This window comes from Cydia splendana, chromosome 26 (assembly GCF_910591565.1).
Source record: "Cydia splendana chromosome 26, ilCydSple1.2, whole genome shotgun sequence".
NCBI lineage: Eukaryota > Metazoa > Arthropoda > Insecta > Lepidoptera > Tortricidae > Cydia > Cydia splendana.
This window is the reverse complement of record NC_085985.1, coordinates 8,159,889-8,183,354: the sequence shown is the minus strand read 5'-3', so window position 1 is coordinate 8,183,354 and position 23,466 is coordinate 8,159,889. Positions and strand designations below refer to the sequence as shown.

At 37.3% G+C, this 23,466-nt stretch overlaps 2 protein-coding genes across 8 annotated transcripts in view; both read left to right on the top strand.

Moving 5' to 3' along the window:
- LOC134803263 (zinc finger protein 260-like) overlaps positions 1–23,466 on the top strand; it is a 98,620-nt gene that overhangs the window by 24,862 nt on the left and 50,292 nt on the right. The window contains exon 7 of one of the 7 annotated variants that reach the window (XM_063776008.1): positions 2,959–3,617. The exons of the other annotated variants lie outside the window; for them this stretch is intronic. Within the exon in view, the coding sequence (XP_063632078.1) occupies positions 2,959–3,557 (599 nt within the window). The 3' untranslated portion in view covers positions 3,558–3,617. Of the gene's footprint in view, positions 1–2,958; positions 3,618–23,466 lie in introns of those variants that run through there. 7 annotated transcript variants of the gene reach the window in all.
- Positions 19,755–21,331, top strand: LOC134803580 (oocyte zinc finger protein XlCOF15-like). The gene is made up of 2 exons (XM_063776380.1): positions 19,755–19,771; positions 20,385–21,331. Exons 1-2 carry the CDS (start codon positions 19,755–19,757, stop codon positions 21,160–21,162), a joined length of 795 nt encoding a protein of 264 aa, XP_063632450.1. The 3' UTR covers positions 21,163–21,331.

The following is a 23,466-nucleotide window of genomic DNA, read 5'->3' as shown; positions in this document are numbered from 1 at the left end:
TCCACAACGGTCTGGAGAACCTCACATATGTATGCGAGCATTGCGGTGACAAGTTTCCCAGCTTGCCTAGGCTAAGACAGCATGTAATTAAGCATTTAGATGTAAGGAATTACAAGTGTGACCAATGCCCAAAGGCATTTAAAACTATTACTTATTTGAAACAACATATGGTTCGACATTCGGGTGTGAAAGGACATGTCTGTGACGAGTGTGGCGCGGCCTTCTATAACTACAAGGATTTGTACTCGCACGTCACTGGAAAGCATGTTATTGAGAAGAATTTCAAATGTCAGTTTTGCTCCAAAGCTTTCAAAACTCGAAGACTGTTGAATATCCACGAGAAGATACACACGGGAGATAAAAAACACAAGTGCCCTGTGTGTGAAAAGGCGTATGTGCAGTCAAACAACTTGAAGTATCACATTAGAACGAGTCATCCGGAAAAGGTTGTTGAAACTGAAACGCAATCAATATTAGGACCTTAAATTATTGTATGCAATTCAATAATGTTTTTAAGTCTTAGCTGAATAATTGAATAGATAGAAAAATCTGGATTTATTCCTTACTATTTGGCAAAAATTTGTTCATTATGCTTTTTAGAAATACAATGTTCCTTCTGTAATTGTAATTTTTATTTATTCTATTCGGAGTGCTTGGGAGAAACCCGCATGATTTTAATGGCTTATTTGTCATTATATTATTTTAGGAGTATCTTTTCAAAGGATTAGAGTTATACCAAGCTAAGTTGGCAGCGATTTTGATAGCATACACTGTGCAAGTGTTATTTTAAACATCAAACTTCTATGACGTTTAAAATAACACGTTCACAGTCTATGCCATCAAAATCGCTGCCAACTTAGCTTGGTCTAACGCTATTTCCATTTTTAGCTATGGTAAATTAAGTAATTTCTTTGAAATTTAAGTTCTTTCCTTTAATTTAGTACTAGACGCGATTCGTACTAACCCAAATATACAGTTCAAAAAATATTTTTTGACTAATTAAATCAAGTTTATGACAGCGTCCGTAAAAATGGATAACTGTTAGGGACCAGGCGGCTTAGTACTTTTTTTTACATTTATTTATTTATTTATTTAAAATTTAAATCAGGCAACAAGGCCCATATTACAAATACCTTACAGACTAACATACATATACATACATTGGCATATACTTCTTCTTTTTCGCGTTAGGGGCTATATAAGGCTCCAAAGCCTATGTATCACTGCGACCATCGCTGATCTATTGTGATCGCCACCTACTACAACTCTCGATCCAAGCCTGCAACTTCAAACAGCTGCAGGATCTTTTTGATCTCGAGAGACTTTAACTCCTACATTGGCATATACAACTGTTTGCAATATTATAGCCACTTGACAATTCCGCATCTTTACAATATCTTATTCTATTCTAGGGCTACCTTCAAATATAAAACCAGAGGTCTCACAATTCTGCGAAGTGAAACACACGAAGAACGGAACTAAATACAGTTGCGCCATCTGCGACCACAAATTCAAAACGTTTGACCACTGGCACCTCCACTACTTTAAAGATCATCTCAAGAAGAAGAGACATCCTTGCTTCATATGTCACAAGGTGTATGCGCCTTGGCAAAGATGGAAACACATGGAGGAGCACGGATGGGAACCGCCAACATGTGATGCTTGCGGGAAGAAATTTTCCGCCCCTTACCAAGTCGTCGCCCACCAGAAGCAATTCCACATGGGAGAAAAGAATTATAAATGTAAACATTGCGGAAAAGCGTTCTCGACCCTCAGAAATTTAAATCAGCACATCTCGACGCATTCCAAAGTGAGGGAGTTCAAATGTGAATACTGCTCGAAGGAATTTAAAGCGGCCAGGTATCTCAGGTTACATGCGAAAATACATTTGAACGAGAAGAAATACGTGTGCTCGGTGTGTGACAAGCCGTATGTTCAGTTGAGCAATCTCAAATATCATATTAGAAAGCAACATCCAGATGATGATGAATCTAGTAAAATAATTAAACATTTAGGAATTTAAGAATCAATTGATCGATAATGTAACTTTATCTAATGCTTTGAGATTTTTTTTGTTTTCTGCCCATTTATGTAATAATTAGGTTTACGCTATTAACTTTGTTTCTAAATAAATACACTTTTAGGAAGACGTTTGTGCTTTTCTTTTGCAATAACATCACTTCTATAAATCCTACGTTAGTAATAACTGCCATGATCACTGGTAGGATCTGCATCTACTATACCTTATGCCTAGTTATTAGGTAGTTGAGAATTATATTTAAAAATTGTACTTTCTTTTCTGAACGCCCTTGCAACGTTCCCCTTAGGGCACGGTAACTAAACTGGACTGGATGATTCCTGTACCTAAAATATCATGGGACTGGAGACCAGTGCCAACAAACAAAAGCTGTCAAAAAGAGATGTCCACTTGTATTAAAAGTTACAAGCTTTTGATAAACAGGGCATAGTAATAAAGTAATGCCGGTAACCCTTGCAAGAACTATGGTGTACGTCTACGTGGTACGTTTCCAGTACGGTTTATATTTGCTATCTTATGCCAGAGATATTTGCGTGTGCATGACGTTCTTGGGCTTAACAGATGGCGTTCAAAAGGTTAAAATTTGCTTGCATATTTAACTTTAATCAAAAATGTGGTAATTGATGAACCTGCATTGATTTTCGTGCGACGATGAAATCTAAAATGTAAGTGAAAAACAATAAGTAATTAACTAGGTATTAAGAAAGTACCTACTTTCATAGGTTGCGCTGGTCATACTCTAATTCCAGGAGAACTAAGAAGCTTTCTTAGCTCTAATAATACTTAAACATTTTGCTTTTTAGGTGTATAATAGACATTAAATATTGCCATCGTGAATATATAGCCATAACATTAGAAGATCATACAAATGTGACAAACGTTATGACAGCAGATCCTCACAATCTGTCCTTCTATTCTAGGGAAGCCCCCAGGATCAAAGCCAAAAAGAGACTTGGCAAAATACTGCGACGAAAAGGACAAAGAAGACGGCACTAAATCCTACGTTTGCACTATCTGCGACCGCGAATACAAGCATTGGAACAACTGGCTGCAACACTATAACCATGTCCATCTCAAACGTAAGAAGAAGACGCATCCTTGCGTCCTTTGCCACGAGGAACTGATACCCAGGCACCGCTGGAGCCATATGGAACAACAGCACGGTTGGAAGGCGCCAACATGCGACGCTTGCGGCAAAAAATTCTCATATCCACACCAAGTTCTTAAACACCAGAAGCATTACCATATGGGGGAAAAGAATCACACTTGCGAGCAATGCGGCCAAGCCTTCTCCGATATCAAAAATTTAAAACAGCACATGTTCAAGCATTCTGATGTTAGAAATTTTAAATGCCAATATTGCTCGAAGGCGTTCAAAACGCCCAAGTATCTGCGGTTGCATGTAAAGATACACTTGAATGACAAGAGATGCGTGTGCCCTGTGTGCCAGGAGGCGTTTGTGCAAACGGCCAGTCTTAAATACCATATGTCGAAGCGGCATCCTGATTATATTCGGTAGTCAGTTAAGAACATTCAAGCCTGGAAGTGTATTGTCATGGAGATGGAGAAGTGAAGGCTATTTTTTTGACTGTCATAAGTTAGAGCGATTATATCAGTATGTGTAGATGGCTGACAAAAATGTGCCCGTTCTTTTATACTATCAAAATGTCGTTGGTTTCTTGAACTAGAATCGACGGGCCGGCATTTAGAGTACTACTATTGATAGGAATAAACGAACTTACCTGAAGTGAAGTTCAATCCTAATTATTGTGAAGTATTAAGTCCTAGAAAATTATCTGTGTAGTATTTCTTCCCCGCTGCTAAATTACGCGAATTCAGAGAAAATTCACATATCAACATGATATTTAGTTTAGTTAAGAGTATTCATGCACTAACTACGAAGTAACCATGGATTAATTTCATTGTGTTACTTTTCTTTAGGTACTTGTAGGTACCTGGTTTCGTTATAGGTTACTTGACGAAGACTATTGGAAAAACAGTTAGTTATGCGGTGGTTTTCTAGTAAAGGGTAGCTTATATTTAGGGTATCGTTTTGGGTCGTCCCATTCGTTTTTCGTCAAGTTCTTAAATTAGTCCTATTCTGCTTTAGTCACTCATTCTACATTCGTCACAATCGTCGGTGGCTTTCAATGTAGAATGAGTGACGAAAGCTGAATAGGACTAATTTAAGAACTTGACGAAAAACGAATGGGACGACCCAAGACGATACCATATTTAGACCAAAAGTATTTTTTTTGTATTTGAATTTCACTACTTAGTAAAACTGAAATCAAGCATTCAACCAGTCAGCCATTGATTTAATGACTTCTTCCCAACTACTTAGTAATTCCCATTCCCAATTACTCAGTAATTTAGGAGACCAAGTCTCCCTTAGGATCAAGTCCATTTTAATTGTAGATATTGTTAAGTACGTCATTTGTTTTAAGCGACAATATCAACTCATGGAATTGGTAACAATGTTTTAGTTATGAATAGATGTGTATTTTACCAGTTAAGTATGTATGTTCAAAATAGAGTTGCGTAGCAAAAATATGCTTTATAATGTATTTTGTTTAATTTAATTATACCTCCCTAATTAGATCTAAGTAAATATATTCCAAGAAATCCTTGATATTTATCACTGTCATTGTAATTTCAACATACGATTACAGAAGTTTTGCGATATGGCTATTGATATTTGTATAACCGGGAGACATTTGGTTCGTCTATTAGTCTCTTTCATACTCAATTGATAGAGAGACAGATAAAAATATTTCGATGACCGCGGTATCGAAGAAGATAGGGGCTATCCATAAATTACGTCATCGATTTTTGACGATTTTAAAAAGATTAGTTTAAGCTGTTAACGAAACATTCAATTCTGTTTTATTTAAGTATATCAAACAAATCGTTATTATATTACCTCCTTGGCATCAAAAGTTTCTGTTCTGTTAGTATAGAATTACCTAACATTTTGCCATTTCAAGAACGTTATTTCGGGAGATAAAATATAAACCTTACAAGGTTAAAGTAAAGAAAGAGAAACGAAGTATACTTCAGTGTACGCCATAACTTAGGTACTTAGAATTATTTACGGGACAATAACTTACGACATTCTTGTCGTTTGAAGTGTTATTACTTTTAATTAGTGAGTGTGTGTTAATAAATAACACACTGTTTGGACACTGCACCAAACAACACTACCATAAAGCATAACAGAGCTCCTCACATATTGTTAATTCTTTTTTAGGGTTTGCCAGCGACTACACAAAATTCTGCACCGTGACTGAAGAAGATGAATCAATATACTTCAAGTGCAATGTTTGCGACAAGATTTTCAAGAGAAAGACGCTTTTCCGCCAGCACTTCCTAAAAGTGCATCTAAAGTTAACGAAGAAGACGAGGCCTTGTGTCGTATGCAAAGTGCAGGTGTCTCCCTATTTGAAGTACAAGCACATGGAAGAGGCCCACGGTTGGAAGGCCCTTACATGCGGCGTGTGCGGAAAAAAATTCCCCTTCGAGAACCGACTCCAATGGCATCAAAGAGTTCATCACATGGGCGAAAAGGATTATGAATGCAAATATTGCGACATGGCTTTCGGTACTCGGCAGAGCCTCCTTAGACATTCTGCTAAACATTCCAATGAAAGGCCCTTCACATGCGAGTACTGCTTTAAGACGTATAAAACTGCGAAGGCTCTCAATGCTCACACGAAGAATCATTCGGATGAAGCTAGATATACTTGCGGAATATGCGCTGATACTTTTGTGACGAATGGTATTTTAAAGTACCACATGCAGCAAGTTCATCAATGCCTATAATGATACGTTCCTATATTGAATCACAATAGTGATAGTTTATACGTAATTGACAGGAAAAAATGTGTCCCTTTAAATACCTACACTTCTACAAAAACTCAATTGTCATAGCTACTAATCGTTTGTTATCTACTCTTTTGAATTGCTTTTTGCTGTTTATTATGTAATTAAGTAAAGTATTGTCACCGTAATTGATTCATAATTTTAGAATTATGAAATATTCTCTATGAAATACTATTACTTATTCTATACTTTTGTGTTAACTACAATAAAATGTCTTGACTGTAATGGTTTGTTCATTTATGGGACATGTAACAAACACTTGAGGCCGTTGAGAGCATCTTCGATTGAACAATGAATGACCTAAAATCATCAAGATCACAGACAGGATCGAAAAAATGTTCTTTTCTGTGAGAACTTTAGTATTGATCTTCCGTTTAGAATGTTTAGTCTAAACATCGTCTCCACCGCATCGTCTAAACTTTAGACGATGCGGTGGGCATTGGCAAGAAGTCAGTATGGTCAGCTACGGACTGGCTAAAAGCTTGGTTCCCGGTGTACTTCTTCTCGATGGTGAACTTTATTATTGGATGCAACATAGAATAGTCAAGTGGCGGGCCTGCGTCCTTGTCAGATCCAACATCACAATGTCGCCAGTACAGTATTTGCTTGTATGGACAATGCCCTAATGCCATCCGGACAATTTTATAATGCTCAAAAGCTTTTATAAAATATATTGACTACATGAGTACCACTGTTGCCACAGAAAACCCATTGCCACACCCATGTAGAAAGATAATAAGACTCGAAGAAAACACTGCATTACTCCGTATGCTATTAACTATTTTGTATTTGCATATTACTTAGAACCCTGGATCTAAAACAAGACGCCTCACGCATTCTTAATTATTTTCTAGGGCATAGCTACTAATGGTTTATCTAGATTTTTTTCTGACAAATCTACATACCCAATCTTCATTATGGAACTAAAATATCTTCACCGTAATTTTTTGTGCGTTTATAATTTAAGAAAAATTCTGTATAAAATACTTTTACTTTGTACTTAAATGTTAACTATAATAAATTGTCTTGACTGTAATGGTTTGTTCATTTATGACACATAAAACAAGCCCTTATTTCGACCGTTGCGACCATTTTCGTTTTTTTTAACATTGCATAAAGACATAAAATTCACTAAGATCACAGGCTCAAAAAATGTTATTTCCAGAACTTTATCGGTCTACCGATTAACTGGTGCGGTTGGGAATTGGGAACAAGTTTCTATGGCTAGCTACGGACTGTCTGGAAGCTTGAATGGCTGTACGTATTATGTTAAGCATGTAAAATGTAAAATATAAAACTGATCATTCCCCTAATAATTGGCAGGCACGCGGGCACCCTTTGCGCCGAATGCACAGTTTAGGAATGCCGATACAGTTCGCCTGTCAGTTGTTCGCAGCTGTCTAATTTTGCGTTTAACTGACAGGCTGATATCGTCCGGCCATAGACTAGGAATCCTCTAGACGGAGTTTAGAGCAATTATTTCATGAAACCGATGCTGCCAAAAATACGGGGGTGCGGGGGACGAGGTGACCGAGGTCCAGTGCCGTGATTGGTCCGTTCAAAGACACGGACGTCACACAAAGACACTTTCGATTCGAAAGTGGAGTAAAACTACTGTATTTGTGGTAGAGGGGGTAGAGCTACTAGCTACTATGCTCAGTCTGGAGGATGTCTTGTCTGTGCGTCCGGCGAACTGGTAATCAGTGGGCCCTTTAAAGCAAAGGCAAAGTTTAATTCTAAAACGTCATGAAATTGATTGCACTCCTTCTCAATAGTTACGAGGGGGCTAACGCAAAATTGCAGTTTTTACATTATATTCTCACACATTTTAATGCTATGAAAAAATTCACTCGGAATCTAAACTATATTTGCCAGGGTAGACTCTAAGCAAAACCGTAAAAGGTTAAAGTTGGCTTGAAAGAAAAAATCACGAAAACATGTCAATTTAATTTTGACGAAGCATGTTGCGGATTTGCATTTGTGGCCACCTGACGAAGCCTGCGTTGTAGATATCCTTGCTGAAAATTTGATCATATTTATATGTAGCTAAATAAAATATTTATATTTAGTTTTAGATTTCAATTGTATATTGTTAGCTTATCCAGTATAATTTTAGTATAAAATAGATAAGAGTATACCCGAGGGATCTGACTAACAAAATTTTAATCAGAAGTATACTTTCAGTTGTTAAGTATAACGGTAAAAATCACGTCCAAATTTCGCGTGGAGTGCCATATCATTTGTTTCTTTCTGATTTCGTAGCTTTACGCTCTCAACAGTGGATACAACACGTAGAGAATAGTCAAGTAGCCGGTATCAAACATGCTCTAATACCAATCGCTTAAAATCTTTTGTAAAATATTAGTCACCACTCGGCACCACAAGAAAACCACACCCTCAGATAGTGTTGGTAGGAACTTGAGTTCTTTGAGTCTGAATTTGAAGAACTCAGCTCGTTTTTACAAGACTGCACTTAAAAAACTTCTGAGTCTTTCAAGTCCCGAGTCGAGTCCTTTGTTGAGTTGCTGAGCAATTCAAAAGGACTCGAGCCTCCGAATAAAGTCTCCGTGAACAATTTTATAGGTTCTACATAAGACTCGAGTCTCTAACAACCTGAAAAGAACTCGAGTTTATACTTAATTATAAATTATAAGACTCTGAATACCTCACCAACGCTACCCTCAGATCATAGATCATAAGACACCAGAAGAAAAGACTACTCACTACATGTAATTAACAGATTTTTTATTTTAATAAGTATTGCTTAATAGAAAAACCTGGATCCCAAGCAAGACGCCTCCCAATTCTCACAAACTCTTAATTTTTTTCTAGGGCGTACCAGCGAGTACTTAAAATACTGCACCAAAACGGGAGAAGGCGCATCACGACTTTACACATGCAAAATTTGCGACAAGAGTTACAAGAGGAAGATTATCCGCCAGCACATATTAGCCGTACATCTGAAGCTGAAAAAAAATACGCCCTGCGTTTGTGTCATATGCAGAGTGCCTTTGACCCCATATACGAAGTTCAGACACATGGAAGAGGTACACGGGAAGAAACCTCTGACATGCGGAGCGTGCGGAAAAAAGTTCCCCTTCGAGAGTCGACTTAAAAAACATCAAAGGCTTTATCATTTGCGTGAAAAGGATTTCAAATGCGAACATTGCGACATGGCATTCGGCACTCGGCAGGGTCTCACAATCCATTCTGCTAAGCATTCCGATGTCAGGCCCTTTACATGCGAGTACTGTTCGAAAACTTTTAAAGTTCAAAAGGTTCTTGGTAAACACATGATGAAGTTACATTTGAATGAAGCGAGGTATATTTGCAGAATATGCGGAAATGCGTTTTTAACTGATGGGAAATTGAAGTACCACATGAAGCAAGCACATCAAAATGCTGATTGTATTGAAATTACATCTGTCAACGTACCTATCGAGTTTGAAAATGCTATAGTTAACAGCTAATGGAAAGGAGGAAAATGACTCCCTTTAAATACTCTTGATTTTGTAGTCTAGGCTCTTTTGATGTTTTTGCTGTCTGATAAATCTAAATAGGAATTTTTCACTATGTAACTAAAATAAATTATCTTCACTGTAATTGTTTGTTCATTTATTCATTTAGAAACATTATGTATGAAATACTATTACTTCTGTGTGCTTTAGTGTTAACTATGATAAATTGACCTGACTGAAATGAAGCTGAAATGGCTTGATTTCTGAGACATGAAACAAGCACTTTAGTAAAAAAATGACATATAACCTAGTCTTAATCTCAAAACTCAGTTAACTGGCAATTTACATACGTACAACAAAAAATGTACTAGTCAAATGGCAGTAACAATGTACGGGTGCGCCATGGATAACGCAGCGCTTGGTGTGAAAACTTAACGTGGGCGGGCTCTATCACGAAATTGTAGAACTAATGAGAAAATTCTTTAAGTATGCACCGTAGTGGATAAAGGCGGATCATAGACAGACGCTATTAATAGCTCGCTAGGACCCTCTCTGAACGGGCTCCTAACTATGACTGGAAATCATATGGGGAAACCCCAACGGAAACTAGCCCTTTCATTATCTCCTCGCCTCTTATGTGTTCTAACAATCATGGCAATTTTGCGCCCTGTTATACTTACATATGGCCTATCGTAATCACCAATGATCGTACATTTTCCAGCATTTTTGGTGCAGCAGAGTGGTGTTAACGTAATTGGTATAGATAATTTCAACAGAAATGGTAAATGAAGGTCAATGTTAACGTAATTAACGCAAATTAATCATTAGGGTTGAAATTATTTATACCAATGGGTCCTGGATCGTAAGAGATTGTAGCATCTGCCTGACCTCAGTACAAAAACGGACAATTGACTCGATGGCGATTCACTAATTTTGCTGGTCGTTCCCGTAATAATTGGCAGGCACGCGGGCGCCCTCTGGGCAGTGTGTACATTCTATGAATGCCGATATCTCTGTGCATGTAGGTCCTACGCTTACGTTTTATACTAAAACATCAAGAAATGGATTGCCTCGTGCTTCGTTGCACTCCTTCTCTTTATTATTGGACACAACACGTTGCGTTGAGAATAGTCAAGTAGCGACTCTACGTTCTTGTCAGATCAAGCATCACATCACAACTTGTAAGAGACGATTCTGCAATGTCACCCGCTCTAAATCTTCTATAAAATATTGGCCACGACTTTTGCCACACCCTCAGTTTATAAATCATAAGACGGCAGAGCAAAAGACATTATACTCAGTATGCTATTAACAGATTTGTATTTTCATATTACTTATTAGAGCTCTGATCCCAAACAAGACGCCTCACAAATTCTTAATTCTTTTCTAGGGCGCACCGGCGAGTACTTAAAATACTGCACCAAAACCGGAGAAGGAGAATCACAAATGTACACGTGCAAAGTTTGTAATAAGAATTACAAGAAAGAGACAATTCGGCAACACGTGGTGCACGTGCATCTGAAGCTAAAAAAGACATACGCTTGTGTCATTTGCAAAGTTCCTTTGGCCCAATATTCGAGGTACAAGCACATGGAAGAAGTTCACGGGTGGAAGCCCATACATACATGCGGAGCGTGCGGGAAAAAATTCCCCTACGAGAACCGACTTAAAAAGCATCAAAGGGTTGATCACTTGGGTGAAAGGGATTTTAAATGCGAACATTGCGACTTGACATTCGCCACTCGGCAAAGGCTCTCGAGACATTCTGCTAAGCATTCCAATGTTAGGCCCTTTACATGCGATTACTGCTCGAAAAGTTATAAAACTAAAAAGACTCTTCATAGCCATATGAAGATACATTTGAATGAAGCGAGATATATTTGCGGAAATGCGTTTATAACTAATGGTAGATTGAACTACCATATGAAGCAAGCACATCCAAATGCTGATAATGATAGGTCATACGTTGAAATCACAAAAGACAGTTAATTGAAGGGAAGAGAAAATCTGTCGCAGTGGCGCGACAGTAGCGCGCCCCTCCCGTGCTAGCCCGGCAGGGTTTGTAATCTAGGCTCTCTTGACGTTTTTGCTGTCTAAAAAATCTAAACAACAAAAAACTCAAGAGAAAACATTTACCTTTGAGAAAAATCCTTTTAGAATTTTAGAAACAAATCTAAATGACGCTATCGGTCCGACCAGCGTCAATCCAAGATGGGGGCCTGCCAAGCCGAATGAGCGTATGCTTCTATAGAATAGTGTGTGCCGTTGCATCGTTCTTTACTGTAATTGTTTGATTTATTATGAATATTATGAATTAATATGATGCTAAAATTATGAAATAAACTGTATGATTGATGATAGTGTACTTTAGAGTTAACTATAATAATAAATTGTGTAGACTGTAATGGTTTGTTCATTTATGAGACATGAAACAAGCACTTGAGTTGAGGAAACAGTTGTCGAGCACTAAATATGAAAGATACGGAGTTATGCTCAGCACATGTACATATCCTCCTAAGGCCCAGCCATACAAATGAAAAAAGCCAAAATTTGCCACTGAAATTTGAACCTACAGTTTCCTTCACTGTAGAGTTGATTTTGCGTTGGAAAATGGAACGAAACAAGGCAAAAGCGACTCTGTTAATAGGAATCAATTGAATAGGATTTAAATTTTATCGAACTGTAGAGGTACTATAGGTAGGACCTTGGGCCTTAGGAGGATATGTAAAATCCAAGTTCTTCTTCTTATCGTGTGAAGGGATCATAACTAGATAATATTTTGCCAATATCTTGCCACCTTTAACCCCCGAGGGGTAGCTCTTATGAGGTCTTCTGTAGTGCTTCTGTGGAACACTGCATCATATGTTGTGTTGTTTGTAGGTCGCCACATTCGCATAGTGCATCACTCTGTCCCGGGTTGATTCCCCATTTCAAGAGGTTGTCTTTGGATCGGCCAACTCCCGAGTTAAGTTAAGAATGATAATATTTCATCACATTCTTTACGATGAACATTGAACATCTTCTGCCGATTTCGGCACGGTACAAAAATTATTTTTATTATCAACATCAGATTGCAGATGTCTTATACTAAAATTTATTTACTTTTTCACATATATCGTCTCTCTAATCATAAATTTCCATGTAAAAATAAATCTTCACCGCTTGAAAATCCTGAACTGCAGTGCGTCATCCGCCTAAGGGCCCTAAGGGGCTATAAAATCGAAGATGATGGAGATGAATGTTCTCTTATCTTAACTAATAAAATAATTGGAAATCGCTAAAAGCGCGATCTAGTGACACGTAGGATGACAAAGCCAGCATCTTGGTTGGCTCAAAGTATTTTCCCAATCGCAAGAAAACATGAAACTTGGCACGCATAGCTTATGTAAGTAGTAAAAACGGTTAAATTTACAAGAAAACCGCCGATGAACAAAATATTCTTAGTAAATATAATAGTTAATAGTTGTTTTTGAAGTATGTTGCTAAGATTTTAATATTATATATTAGAGAGCCGTGGATCCAAAAGAAGGCTACTCACAAGTTTTTAATTATTTTCTAGAGCCTACCAGTGAGTATTTAAAATACTGCACTAAAATTGGAGAAGGCGAATTTTACACGTACAAAGTTTGCGATAAGAATTACAAGAAAAGCACAACTCGGCAGCACATTCTAGAAGTGCATCTGAAGAAAAAGACACATCCTTGTGTCATATGCAACGAGCCTTTACTTCCTTACCTAAGGCCCAGGCACATGGAAGAGGTCTACGACTGGAATCCTCGTTTTACATGCGGAGCCTGTGGCTAACATTTCTCCTTCAATCACCAACTTCAAAAGCATCAAAAAGTCTTTCACATGGGCGAAAAGAACTTTAAATGCGTACAGTGCGGCATGGCATACGCTACTCGACAAGCTCTCACAAACATTCGGCATAGCATTCCGATGATAGGCCCTTTACATGCGAGTACTGTTAAAAAACGTACAAGACTAGAAAAAATCTTGAAACCCATTTTAAGACACATTTGGATGAAGCTAGATATATTTGCGGTATATGTGGAAATGCGTTCTTACAGAACGGTAGTTTGAAATATCATGTGAAGGAAAAACATCCAAATGCTAATAAAGATTGATCCCTATGTTGACTCAGAAGAGAAAGAATAGGTACTAATACACACTAATAGTTTTTAATTGACTTACAGCCGTATTCGAACAATGAGATACGTCAAATACTTGTTATTGAAACGGATATGTCAGTGTCAAACAAGTGTCAAGTTCGAATACGGCTGTTAATTATAATTTACGAATTAAATGTATGCTGACAAAAGGGTGTACTCCCGGTACTGGTTTTCTACACAAAATCAGTCCTGAAACCGGGAATTCCCTTAGTCAAACCTAAATACATTCTTGCTTTTAGGTAAGGTTAGATGGGGTAAGAGAAACATTGGGCAAGAGAAACACTTAAGTACGTTGAGAATCAGGTTTCGATACTGTTTCTCTTGCCCCGAGCAAAATAAACTCTTTCTTTTACTCCGCATGACCTTATAATTGTAATAAATTTTCTTGACTGTAACTTATTGTGTTCATTTATGAAACCTGATTCAAACACTAGAGAAATAAACTGACCGAGAGAACGTATCCCTTTATTGAATTAAAACCTTGAATCCCAATACCATTTAAACCATTACCAAAGCAACCTCACCAAAATAACATCCTCACAAAATATTACTTCTTTTCTAGGGAAGATCGTAAGAAGTCAATACTTAAAGTTCTGCACCATAACGGAAGAGGACGAAGAACAGACATTCACGTGCAACACCTGTGGCGGGCCGTACAAGAAATGGAGCTCCTTCTTACAGCACTACACACACATACATCTCAAGCTAAGAAAGAAAACATTCCCTTGTGTCATCTGCAAAGAACAGCTTATTCCTTGGCACAGAGCGAAGCATATGGAAGAGATGCATGGCTGGAAAGCCCCAACCTGCGGAGCGTGTGGAAGAAAATTCGCTTACCCACACGAATTGGTAACACATCAAAAGGCTTACCATATGGGCGAAAAAAATTACAGATGCGACCAGTGTGACATGTCATTCGCTAGATTGGAAAGCTTGAAACGCCATTATCTCCGACATTCTAATATTAGAGATTTTAAATGTGAGTTCTGCCCGAAAGCTTTCAAGTGCTCAAAGTATTTGCAGGTTCACATGAAGATACATTTGAATGACAAGAGATACGTTTGTAAAGTTTGCGAAGAGGCGTTCGTTCAGTCGGGCAACTTGAAATATCATATGAATAAAAGACATCCTAATGTTCCTCTGTAGGCTATAATATGTCCTGATAACTGACGGATTCTATTGGTCGATATGACCTATTAGGTCCTAAAGTCCTAATATACATATACCTATATAAGTATAGTATATATAGATACGTCTATTTCTAGAAGTATTTCTGTTACAATTTGTTTTTCTCTTAGGGTCAGTTGCACCAAACCATCTGTCACCGTTAAAACGTTCGCAAAATTTTGTTGTATAAGAAGTTTCATAGTTCATGGCTGATTAACGTTGAGTGTGGTTGGTGCAACCGGGCCTTATTTCACTTAAGGTTTTAGTTTAAGGTATTGATGTGCCGCCGGAACGTTTCTAAAATTGCGAAATGTCCACTTGGAAAAATATTAGTATCCTGTGAATATATTTATATAGAAACCGAAATTTTCAATATCCTACATGAAAGTTCTGTTAAATTTCCTGAAATATCCGAGAACACCTCCAACTTTTTGGAAACTTTCCGCAACTTGCACATCTTTAGGTTAAAATTTACAATTTAAGAAACAACATTAAGAAAGCTAACCTAGTTATAACAGTTATCATATACATTTAAGAGGAAAGGGCACCCCTTATCCTTCCACCTTTTCCCTTGGATTCGGATATATCCAGGGAGGAAAATTGGGACTACGTTTATATGAAAAAGCGGTCGTCCTTTATGGTCTTAAGTTACTTTTAGTTTCATTCTATGAGTAGGAATATAAATTTAATGTTAATTCTCAATTTCATCATGAATACATACATTAGTTAATTGATTCTTGTTTCATTTAAGTACACTATAAACCATCTCCTAATTAACTTATAATTAAAAAAAAAACTGAATGTTTTAAAAATATCACTTCGAGTGGGATTCGAACCCATTAAAGCGCGCGGTTGTTTTTTGCGATAAACGCAGCGTGGAACGCATTTACCGCGGAAAACAATATAGTGATTGTAGTGTCATTATCATTAGATTATCTGATGTAAGTAATAAGTTTTTGGCAAATATTTCATTTTCGGTACAAGCTTTTACTGTACTTTTCTTACGACAGACAACTGATACTCATCGAGACAATTTTAAAAACCCCTAACACAATTAGGTTGCGTTGTTTCATCACAGAGTTCCTATGGCCACCTCCTGTCTCCATCATCAGATCAGCTCGATGGTACCATAATATTACATTGTCATCCGATTTATACATGCATGCAAAATTTCAGCTCAATCGGAAACCGGGAAGTGGATCAAATTTAACTTGCAAGATTTGATTACAGACAACGGGACGGGTGAAAGTAAATAAAAGCTTGAAAAAGGGGTGTGCGGCAAAAGCATTGCGATTATCACAAAGCAACCGCGCGCTTAAACCATCTCCTAATTAACTTATAATTTGAAATAAGACTGAAAATTTTAAAAATATCACTTAGAGCAGGTTTCGAACCCATTACTTACTGGGTAATTTAGAAAAACGCCATGCAAATAGATAACGACCACATTGGTAGGGACTGGCGTTATTCATAACTGTTTGTCAAATCTAACTAACCGTTGATAATCGTTTGTCCCTATCGATCATTTTGATATTTCTGTTTGTTAGAAAGAGAAAAAAATCAGAATTTGCTAAGTTTTAATAATAAGGGGATAAACATTGATCAGTTCATTCAAGACACTAACAGCAACACACTTAACCCTTAATAAAATAGTGACCTTGAAATCAAAATTGCACACGAGACAGAACAGTTAACTAACATATGGAAGACCATATCTCTTTGTAAAGGTTTGCGACTATATATTTAACCGTGGAAAAGATGGTACAAAATTAAGTATCCTGGTGTAGTAAGTATCTTGCTCAATAAAGCGCTAAGAAATAACTGACACAACATTATTTATTCTACAGAAAAGAGCTTGTCACTTTCCTTTCATTGTGTAAAGTAAACGTACTGGTGCTCGACGCGGTCCCAGTACATGTCATCTTGAAACTTAAGTCATTGTCAATAGAGGTGACAGCAAGCTGTCATTTATTGGGAATTAGCATGTCGAGCACTAGTACGATTACAAAAATTAGTGGGTTCAAAGAGTAGTAAAAATCGTTCTCGAAACAATGCAAAAAGATGACTGAAAATTCGGTCAGGATCCTTATCAATATCATGCACAGATAAAAAGTTAAGTGTGCATAGTTTGCAAGGTGCATAATATATGGTGGTACAGAACTTGATTTAATAAGTGTGTGTGGCGAACTTCTAGAGATATAATGTCATCAGGTTTCAATAGATGATCTAAGTATTCTAAGTGTTCGAATAGGTATAAATCGCCAAAAAAACCCATGTTCGCTCCTTATATACATTATACTCCGACTATATCTATGTTTATGAGGATTTGTTAAATAATAATAGCTTGGATAATAGTAAGTACATCGGATAAGTCTGTTCAAATAACTCTATGGTATAAAGTAAATGGAATATACTGTACATTAAATACAATAAAGAAGGGAGGATAATGGTTACTATTTCAATCTTTGGGTTTCATATTTTGTTATTTACTGTTACAATGTGGAAAAATAACTAACGAAGATTTTATCACTATCGGGATAATGCCTCAGAGTTATTGTTTTAGTTTTTAATTTTTCTTAAAAAGTGGCATATGTTAGAGGTTCATTCCGTAATATCCAAACGCATGACATAGATATAGATTCTTTTAGAATGCTTCCTAGACTCTGCAACTATGAATCAAGACACAAAGAAGAACAAGCATACTAACACATCTTCAAATTCTTTTCTAGGGAGATTACGGAAGGAATCGAAGGACGAAACAGACAAATTAATATGTACCGTTACTCGAGAGGAAGACGGCTCGAAAACCTTCACGTGTCTCACGTGCAACAACACGTTCAAGCAGCGCCAGTACTTCAGGCTACACTACAAGCACGTGCACCTGAAACAGCGCCCGAAAACCCGCCCCTGCACTATCTGCGGGGCCCAGCTGACTCCCCACAAACACGCTAGACACTTAGAACAGGTCCACGGCAAACCGGCCCCCTCTTGCGGGGCATGCGGCAAAAAATTCTCCTTCCCCTTCGAAGTCATCCGCCACCACAAAACCTTCCACATGGGGGAGAAACACTTCCAATGCGATAAATGCTCAATGACGTTCTCACACAAGAAAAACTTAAATCTCCATATAATGAAGCATGAGGATATAAAGAAGTTTAAATGCAAATTGTGTGGGAAAGCTTTCAAGTGGAGGAATAACTTAACTGAGCATGAAAAGACACACGTGAAGATTAAGAAACATGTTTGTAATGTGTGTGAGGCCGCGTTTGTGAAGCATAGGAGTTTACAACACCACGTGAAACTGAGACATCCAGAGGCGATATAAGAGAATATAATTAAAGCATTTCTTAGAGTTTAAGAATCTCGGACAACGCATTTTTAGAAGTTAGGTATATGCTCAAAGTTGTGCATGTTCTTATTCTAAATGTTCTAATAATAAGACTGGATTTACAATTTTCTTTTGCAACAGACGATCAAATTGAAGTAATTGCTAAAAGGAAGAGTAATCAGATAGGTATTCTTATGTTTAAACGATGACAAACAAGCATTTTTTTATTAACGATAGTTTTATTGAATTGTGTAACATTGTTACCTAAGCTTTTAAAATACTCGTAGGTCTACAAGAAGCACAAAGTATTGTCGCAATCCTCAAAATAATTGCATTTTTAAATATGAATATAATTTAACACATTGACCGCTGAGCTACGGTCATAGCCGATAACATGGGTTTCCCGGTATGTAGCGAAAATGCTTCGTAGAGGCATAACGACAACGTGTCGTGATTAGCGCTGAATGGATTAAGTACATACCGATTGTATCCATTTTCATAAATTGTGCTCTTGTGGTTTTACCCTCCTAGTCAGTCAAAATCACAAGTTTGTAATTTTAAACTTTAGATATAGAATATATTGTAGTCCATTGTACTGTAATGAGTTTATAGTGCAAACTACGAAATTTATATTAAAAATGATACAAAAATGTCATTACATTACGTAATAACATATGAAATAAGTCTTACCAATACATAAATTTGGGTTAAACAATATAAACATTTTGCAAAATAATATTAGTACTTTATATGTATTTAAGTTCAACAATTTATGGATTTTAATAAATAAATAGTTGACTCTAAATGGTTTCTAATTTTCACCGGCTATATAAAAGACATCACCCGATGTTTTTGATGATGAATTGATGTTAATTTATATTCTAGCAACTCGTATAAGTAACTAATCATTTTAATTACTATTCATTTTTACGAAATATTTTTAGCTACTACACGCGACAACTACATGTTTTCGAGAGCCAATATCTTCTATTGGAGCAAATTAAATTAAGTAATTTTGATAATATTCTAATTTGTTCTATTTAAAGTAGAAACACTACTATTATACGTTATAAACATAAATGTCATACACGAAGAAAATAAAACGGCGGGGTGCGCCATAAGCCATCACTTGGAAAATTCGACCCATGCCGTGACCGTGGCCCGGGTGGCCGCGGTGCTTAGGCACCTGCCGTGATAGCTGAGGACGCTGCCGGCCTAGCCAAGGTGACAATCGCGATCGTTACGACAACGAAACGCTTTGTGTGTATCTATCACTCTTCCATATTAGTGCGACAGTGACAGTTGCGTTTCGATCGCTACGGAGCGTAAGCGATTGGCATGTTGGCAACGCGGCCTAGTTCGATTCCAGTTCTGGGCACCTGGGCTTTGGTCGCTTTTTCTTCATATATGACATTTATTCAAATCAAATCCTGACTGGTACCAATGAGTTTTTCTTAACTTATGTACGGAATATCATTGGATATTACCACTAGCTTTTCGGTGAAGGAAAACATCGTGAGGAAACCTGATGCATACATCCGCGAAGAAATTCAAAGGTGTATGTGAAGTCCCCAACCCGCATTGGGCCAGCGTGGGGACTATAGCCCAAACCCTCTCATGCTTGAGAGGAGGCCTGAGCCCAGCAGTGGAACGTATATAGGCTAATACATGATTATTTTATTATTATGACACTTATTTCGGTTTCTAAGATGCGGCACTCCACGCAGTACGATTTCCGTGATTGAAATAGAAACGTATTAGGCTCTCCCAAACATGTCGTTATAGTATGTAGTGTCACTAGTGACACTAGTGACTAACGGCAGATCAGTAAGATCGTAAAATTATTATCTACCTAAACATTATCAATTGCCCAGAAAGTTACTTGTCACAGTTACAGAAATTAATCGATTTAGTCTGGGCAGCTACTACTGAATCGAGCATTTAAATATCAAAACGTATTTTATCTATAGTGAAAGACTCAAACAAGTATAGCAAGTTAAAGAAAGTACACGACGTTTTACCAATTTTAACGACTATAAGGCGATAATCAGCGTTTTGAAGATTTTACAAGGTGTGAACGTTTTTTATTTTTCGCTTTTTTTATTTACACAAGTTAAATCTCAATCACAATGTCTAAGGCCCAGTTGCACCAACCACATTTAACGGACTGATTAACGTCAATCAGCAGTGTGGTATGAAACTTCCCATACAATAAAATTTAGCGAACGCTTTAACGGTCAGTCGGTTTGGTGCAACCGACCCTAAGCGGATCAATTAGTAGATTTTATAAACTAGTGCAGTAGTATACAATTAGCATGAGCATGAGGAAGTAGTTACAGAACGAATAATAATAAAGTAACACACTTTCTCTTCTTTTTAGGTAAAGCTCACATAGACGAGTTCGTCACAGAAGTCCCAGACTTGTCAACGGACAAACAGCACATGTGCAAAGCGTGTAAAGTCTCTTACAGACGCCTGTCAGACCTGCGCAACCACATATCGCGCACTCACTTGAAACAGAAGTTCATCAAATGCTCACTCTGCTCCGAAACCTTCATGTATCACACTCAAAGAAAAAACCACATGTATTCTGTACACGCAGTGGAGAAGCCAGAGAAATTTCTCTGCGGGCACTGTGGCAGGGAATTCAAAAGGAAAAATACTTTAGCGGAACATATGATGGATGTGCATATAGAGAGAAACTGCCCGCGTTGTGAGCTCAAGTTTGTTAGGAAAAAAATACTGTTTCATTTAAACGAGGCACACGGCGTTCCTATGCCGACCTGTGGAATATGCGGATTGCGGTCTGTAAAAGAAAGCGCCTTAATCAGACATCAAAGAAACGTGCATCTGAATGAAAAAAATATTGTGTGCAAAATTTGCAAGCGGCGATTTTTCACTCGATCTAACTTGCATGATCACATGATCACGCATAATCAGGAGAGGGTCTTCAAGTGTGACGTGTGTGCTAAGACGTTTGCCAGAAAGGAGTGTTATCGGACACATTATAGGATCCACACTGGGGAGAAGCCCTATAACTGCGAAGTGTGCGGAGCTGCTTTTGTGCAGAGAGCCGGACTTAGATTCCATGCGAAAAGCCATCACCGAGACAAGTGAATTTTAATTAAAATTTATGATTCATATTGAAAGTAGGTAACTTGTATAATTGTCAACTCTCGTGTATTTTTAGCAGCATATAACAATTGACTGATTATTTGATCTCAATGAGCTTTAATTGCATTTATTATTAATTTATTATATCAAATAAGGAAAATAATATTCTTACATGTATCCCTAGATGCCATAGTGATTATAAAGTAGTATACAGGTATATCTAAAAATTGGAATAGTAAATTTATAAAACTTGTTGTATTTAATCTGTCATTTTCATTTCCCCACCGATTCTTATGCCGACAAAATAAAGTAATAAAATATGTCATATATATAGGTAAACAGTTTAATAATAAACACGACTATGTCATGCGATAAGTATTGTGTAAAAAAATATCAAAATTATCTATGAGTAAGTTCTCAAAATTTCTAACACTTATTTTATTTGAAATTTATATCGTTCTTCTAACAAATCAAATACAATTGTATTGACTTGGTGTGGCTATTTCAAAACGGTTGCTCTGGAAAGCAGCATCAATTTCTAGTAGGTATGTTGTTGACCATGACACTAAGACCCCACAGAAAACCACCTAGGGGTTGTTCTGTGTAGGAGGACTAGGAGGCGGTATATGGGACTGCCAGGAGATAACATTTCCCATAGAAAAGTTAGTATCGTGTGTTCGGCATCAAATACAGATTTCAAAATTAAACTGTAATCTAACTGAAATTTTTAATTATTAATTTTATGAAACTAACCATAATGAAAAGTGACGTTGATTAACCACTCTTAAACACTGAAGAAAGCAATGGAGGAAAATTTAATTAGATAAGTACTAGACAAATTCTGATATGTAGCTTGAGGTATGTTTTGTTGAATAATACTTACGGACATTTCTTTATACAAATAACTTAGTGACATTCACAAAATGATATCCATCAAGCACGCATTTTATCGACTATCCATTGATTTTCAGGTTCATTAATTGAAGAGGAACTACGTCTCCTTCCATACGTGTCCATCATCGAGGAACCCGGGCAACCTGCCGCCAAGAAGAAATATATGTGCGTACTCTGTGACAACCGGCCCGTCAGCGCCTACACGATGAGGAGACACGTCATCACCCGTCACACAGACGTCAAATGTCCCATTTGCCAAGAAGAATTCACAACCACACAAAAGAAGAACGACCATCTCGTCAACATTCACAGCATAGAAGTCGAAACCAATAAAAAGGTTATACAAAACAGCAAATGCACCTGCGATATCTGTAAAAAACAATACACGACCAAACTAGGACTACAGAATCATATATTCAAAATGCACACGCTGAAGAAATGCCCTGATTGTCCTTTAATGTTCACAGATAGGGAGTTATCCATGCATCGAAACGACATTCACAAAACGCCAATACCTACATGCGGGATCTGCGGGTATAGAAACAAGAAAACTAGCCTAGTCTTACTTCATCAACGACAGGTGCATTTGAGAGAGAGGACCGTGCCGTGCGAGTTTTGTAATCTTACGTTCTTCAACTTAAAGCATCTGAAGAGGCATTTAATCAAGCATAAACCGGAAAGGATACACGAGTGCGGGTGGTGTCACAAGAAATTTCCGCGGAAGACGACGTTACAAATGCATGAGAAGATTCACAAAGGGGAGAAGAATAAGGTGTGCGAGCTGTGCGGCGTGCGGTTTGTGCAGAAGGCCAGTCTGAATTATCATATGGTTAAACATCATCCGGATGCTTGTTAATACATTCACTGCCAGCGATGCGGATTGTCTATTAATGGGCGCTATTCGCTACAAAACGGAATAAACGTGCTATCGGCTACACGCGTAGCTCGCGCTGGAAGCAAACGTTTAAATGTGCAGTGGCTGGAACATCTATAGGTAACCACTTTTGTGATAAGTGAGAATGCGGTGAATTCATTTCATTTCCAAAAAGACAAAACACACATTGGACAGGTGTAATACCTCTTATAGTCCAAACACCATTTATGTGTGAAGATTTTATATGTTATACATTTATGTTATATCACGTAATAATAAGTTTTACTGAGTTATTTTAATGTTCCCTTCACATATCTGCTATGTTTATTGCATTCCTATAAAACTTGTTTGTGTATTAAATTGTTCTCAATTATATTATTATATTTGATTCGTTAATTATAAAATGTATTCAATTGTTAGAGTTTTATTTTTTAAACTTTAAACGTAGTAGTTTTGTTGATAGGCTAATTCGCCAGTAACTGGCCGGTTTTAGTAACTGGCCGCCCTAAACTAAAAATGAATTCTATTCACCTATAAAC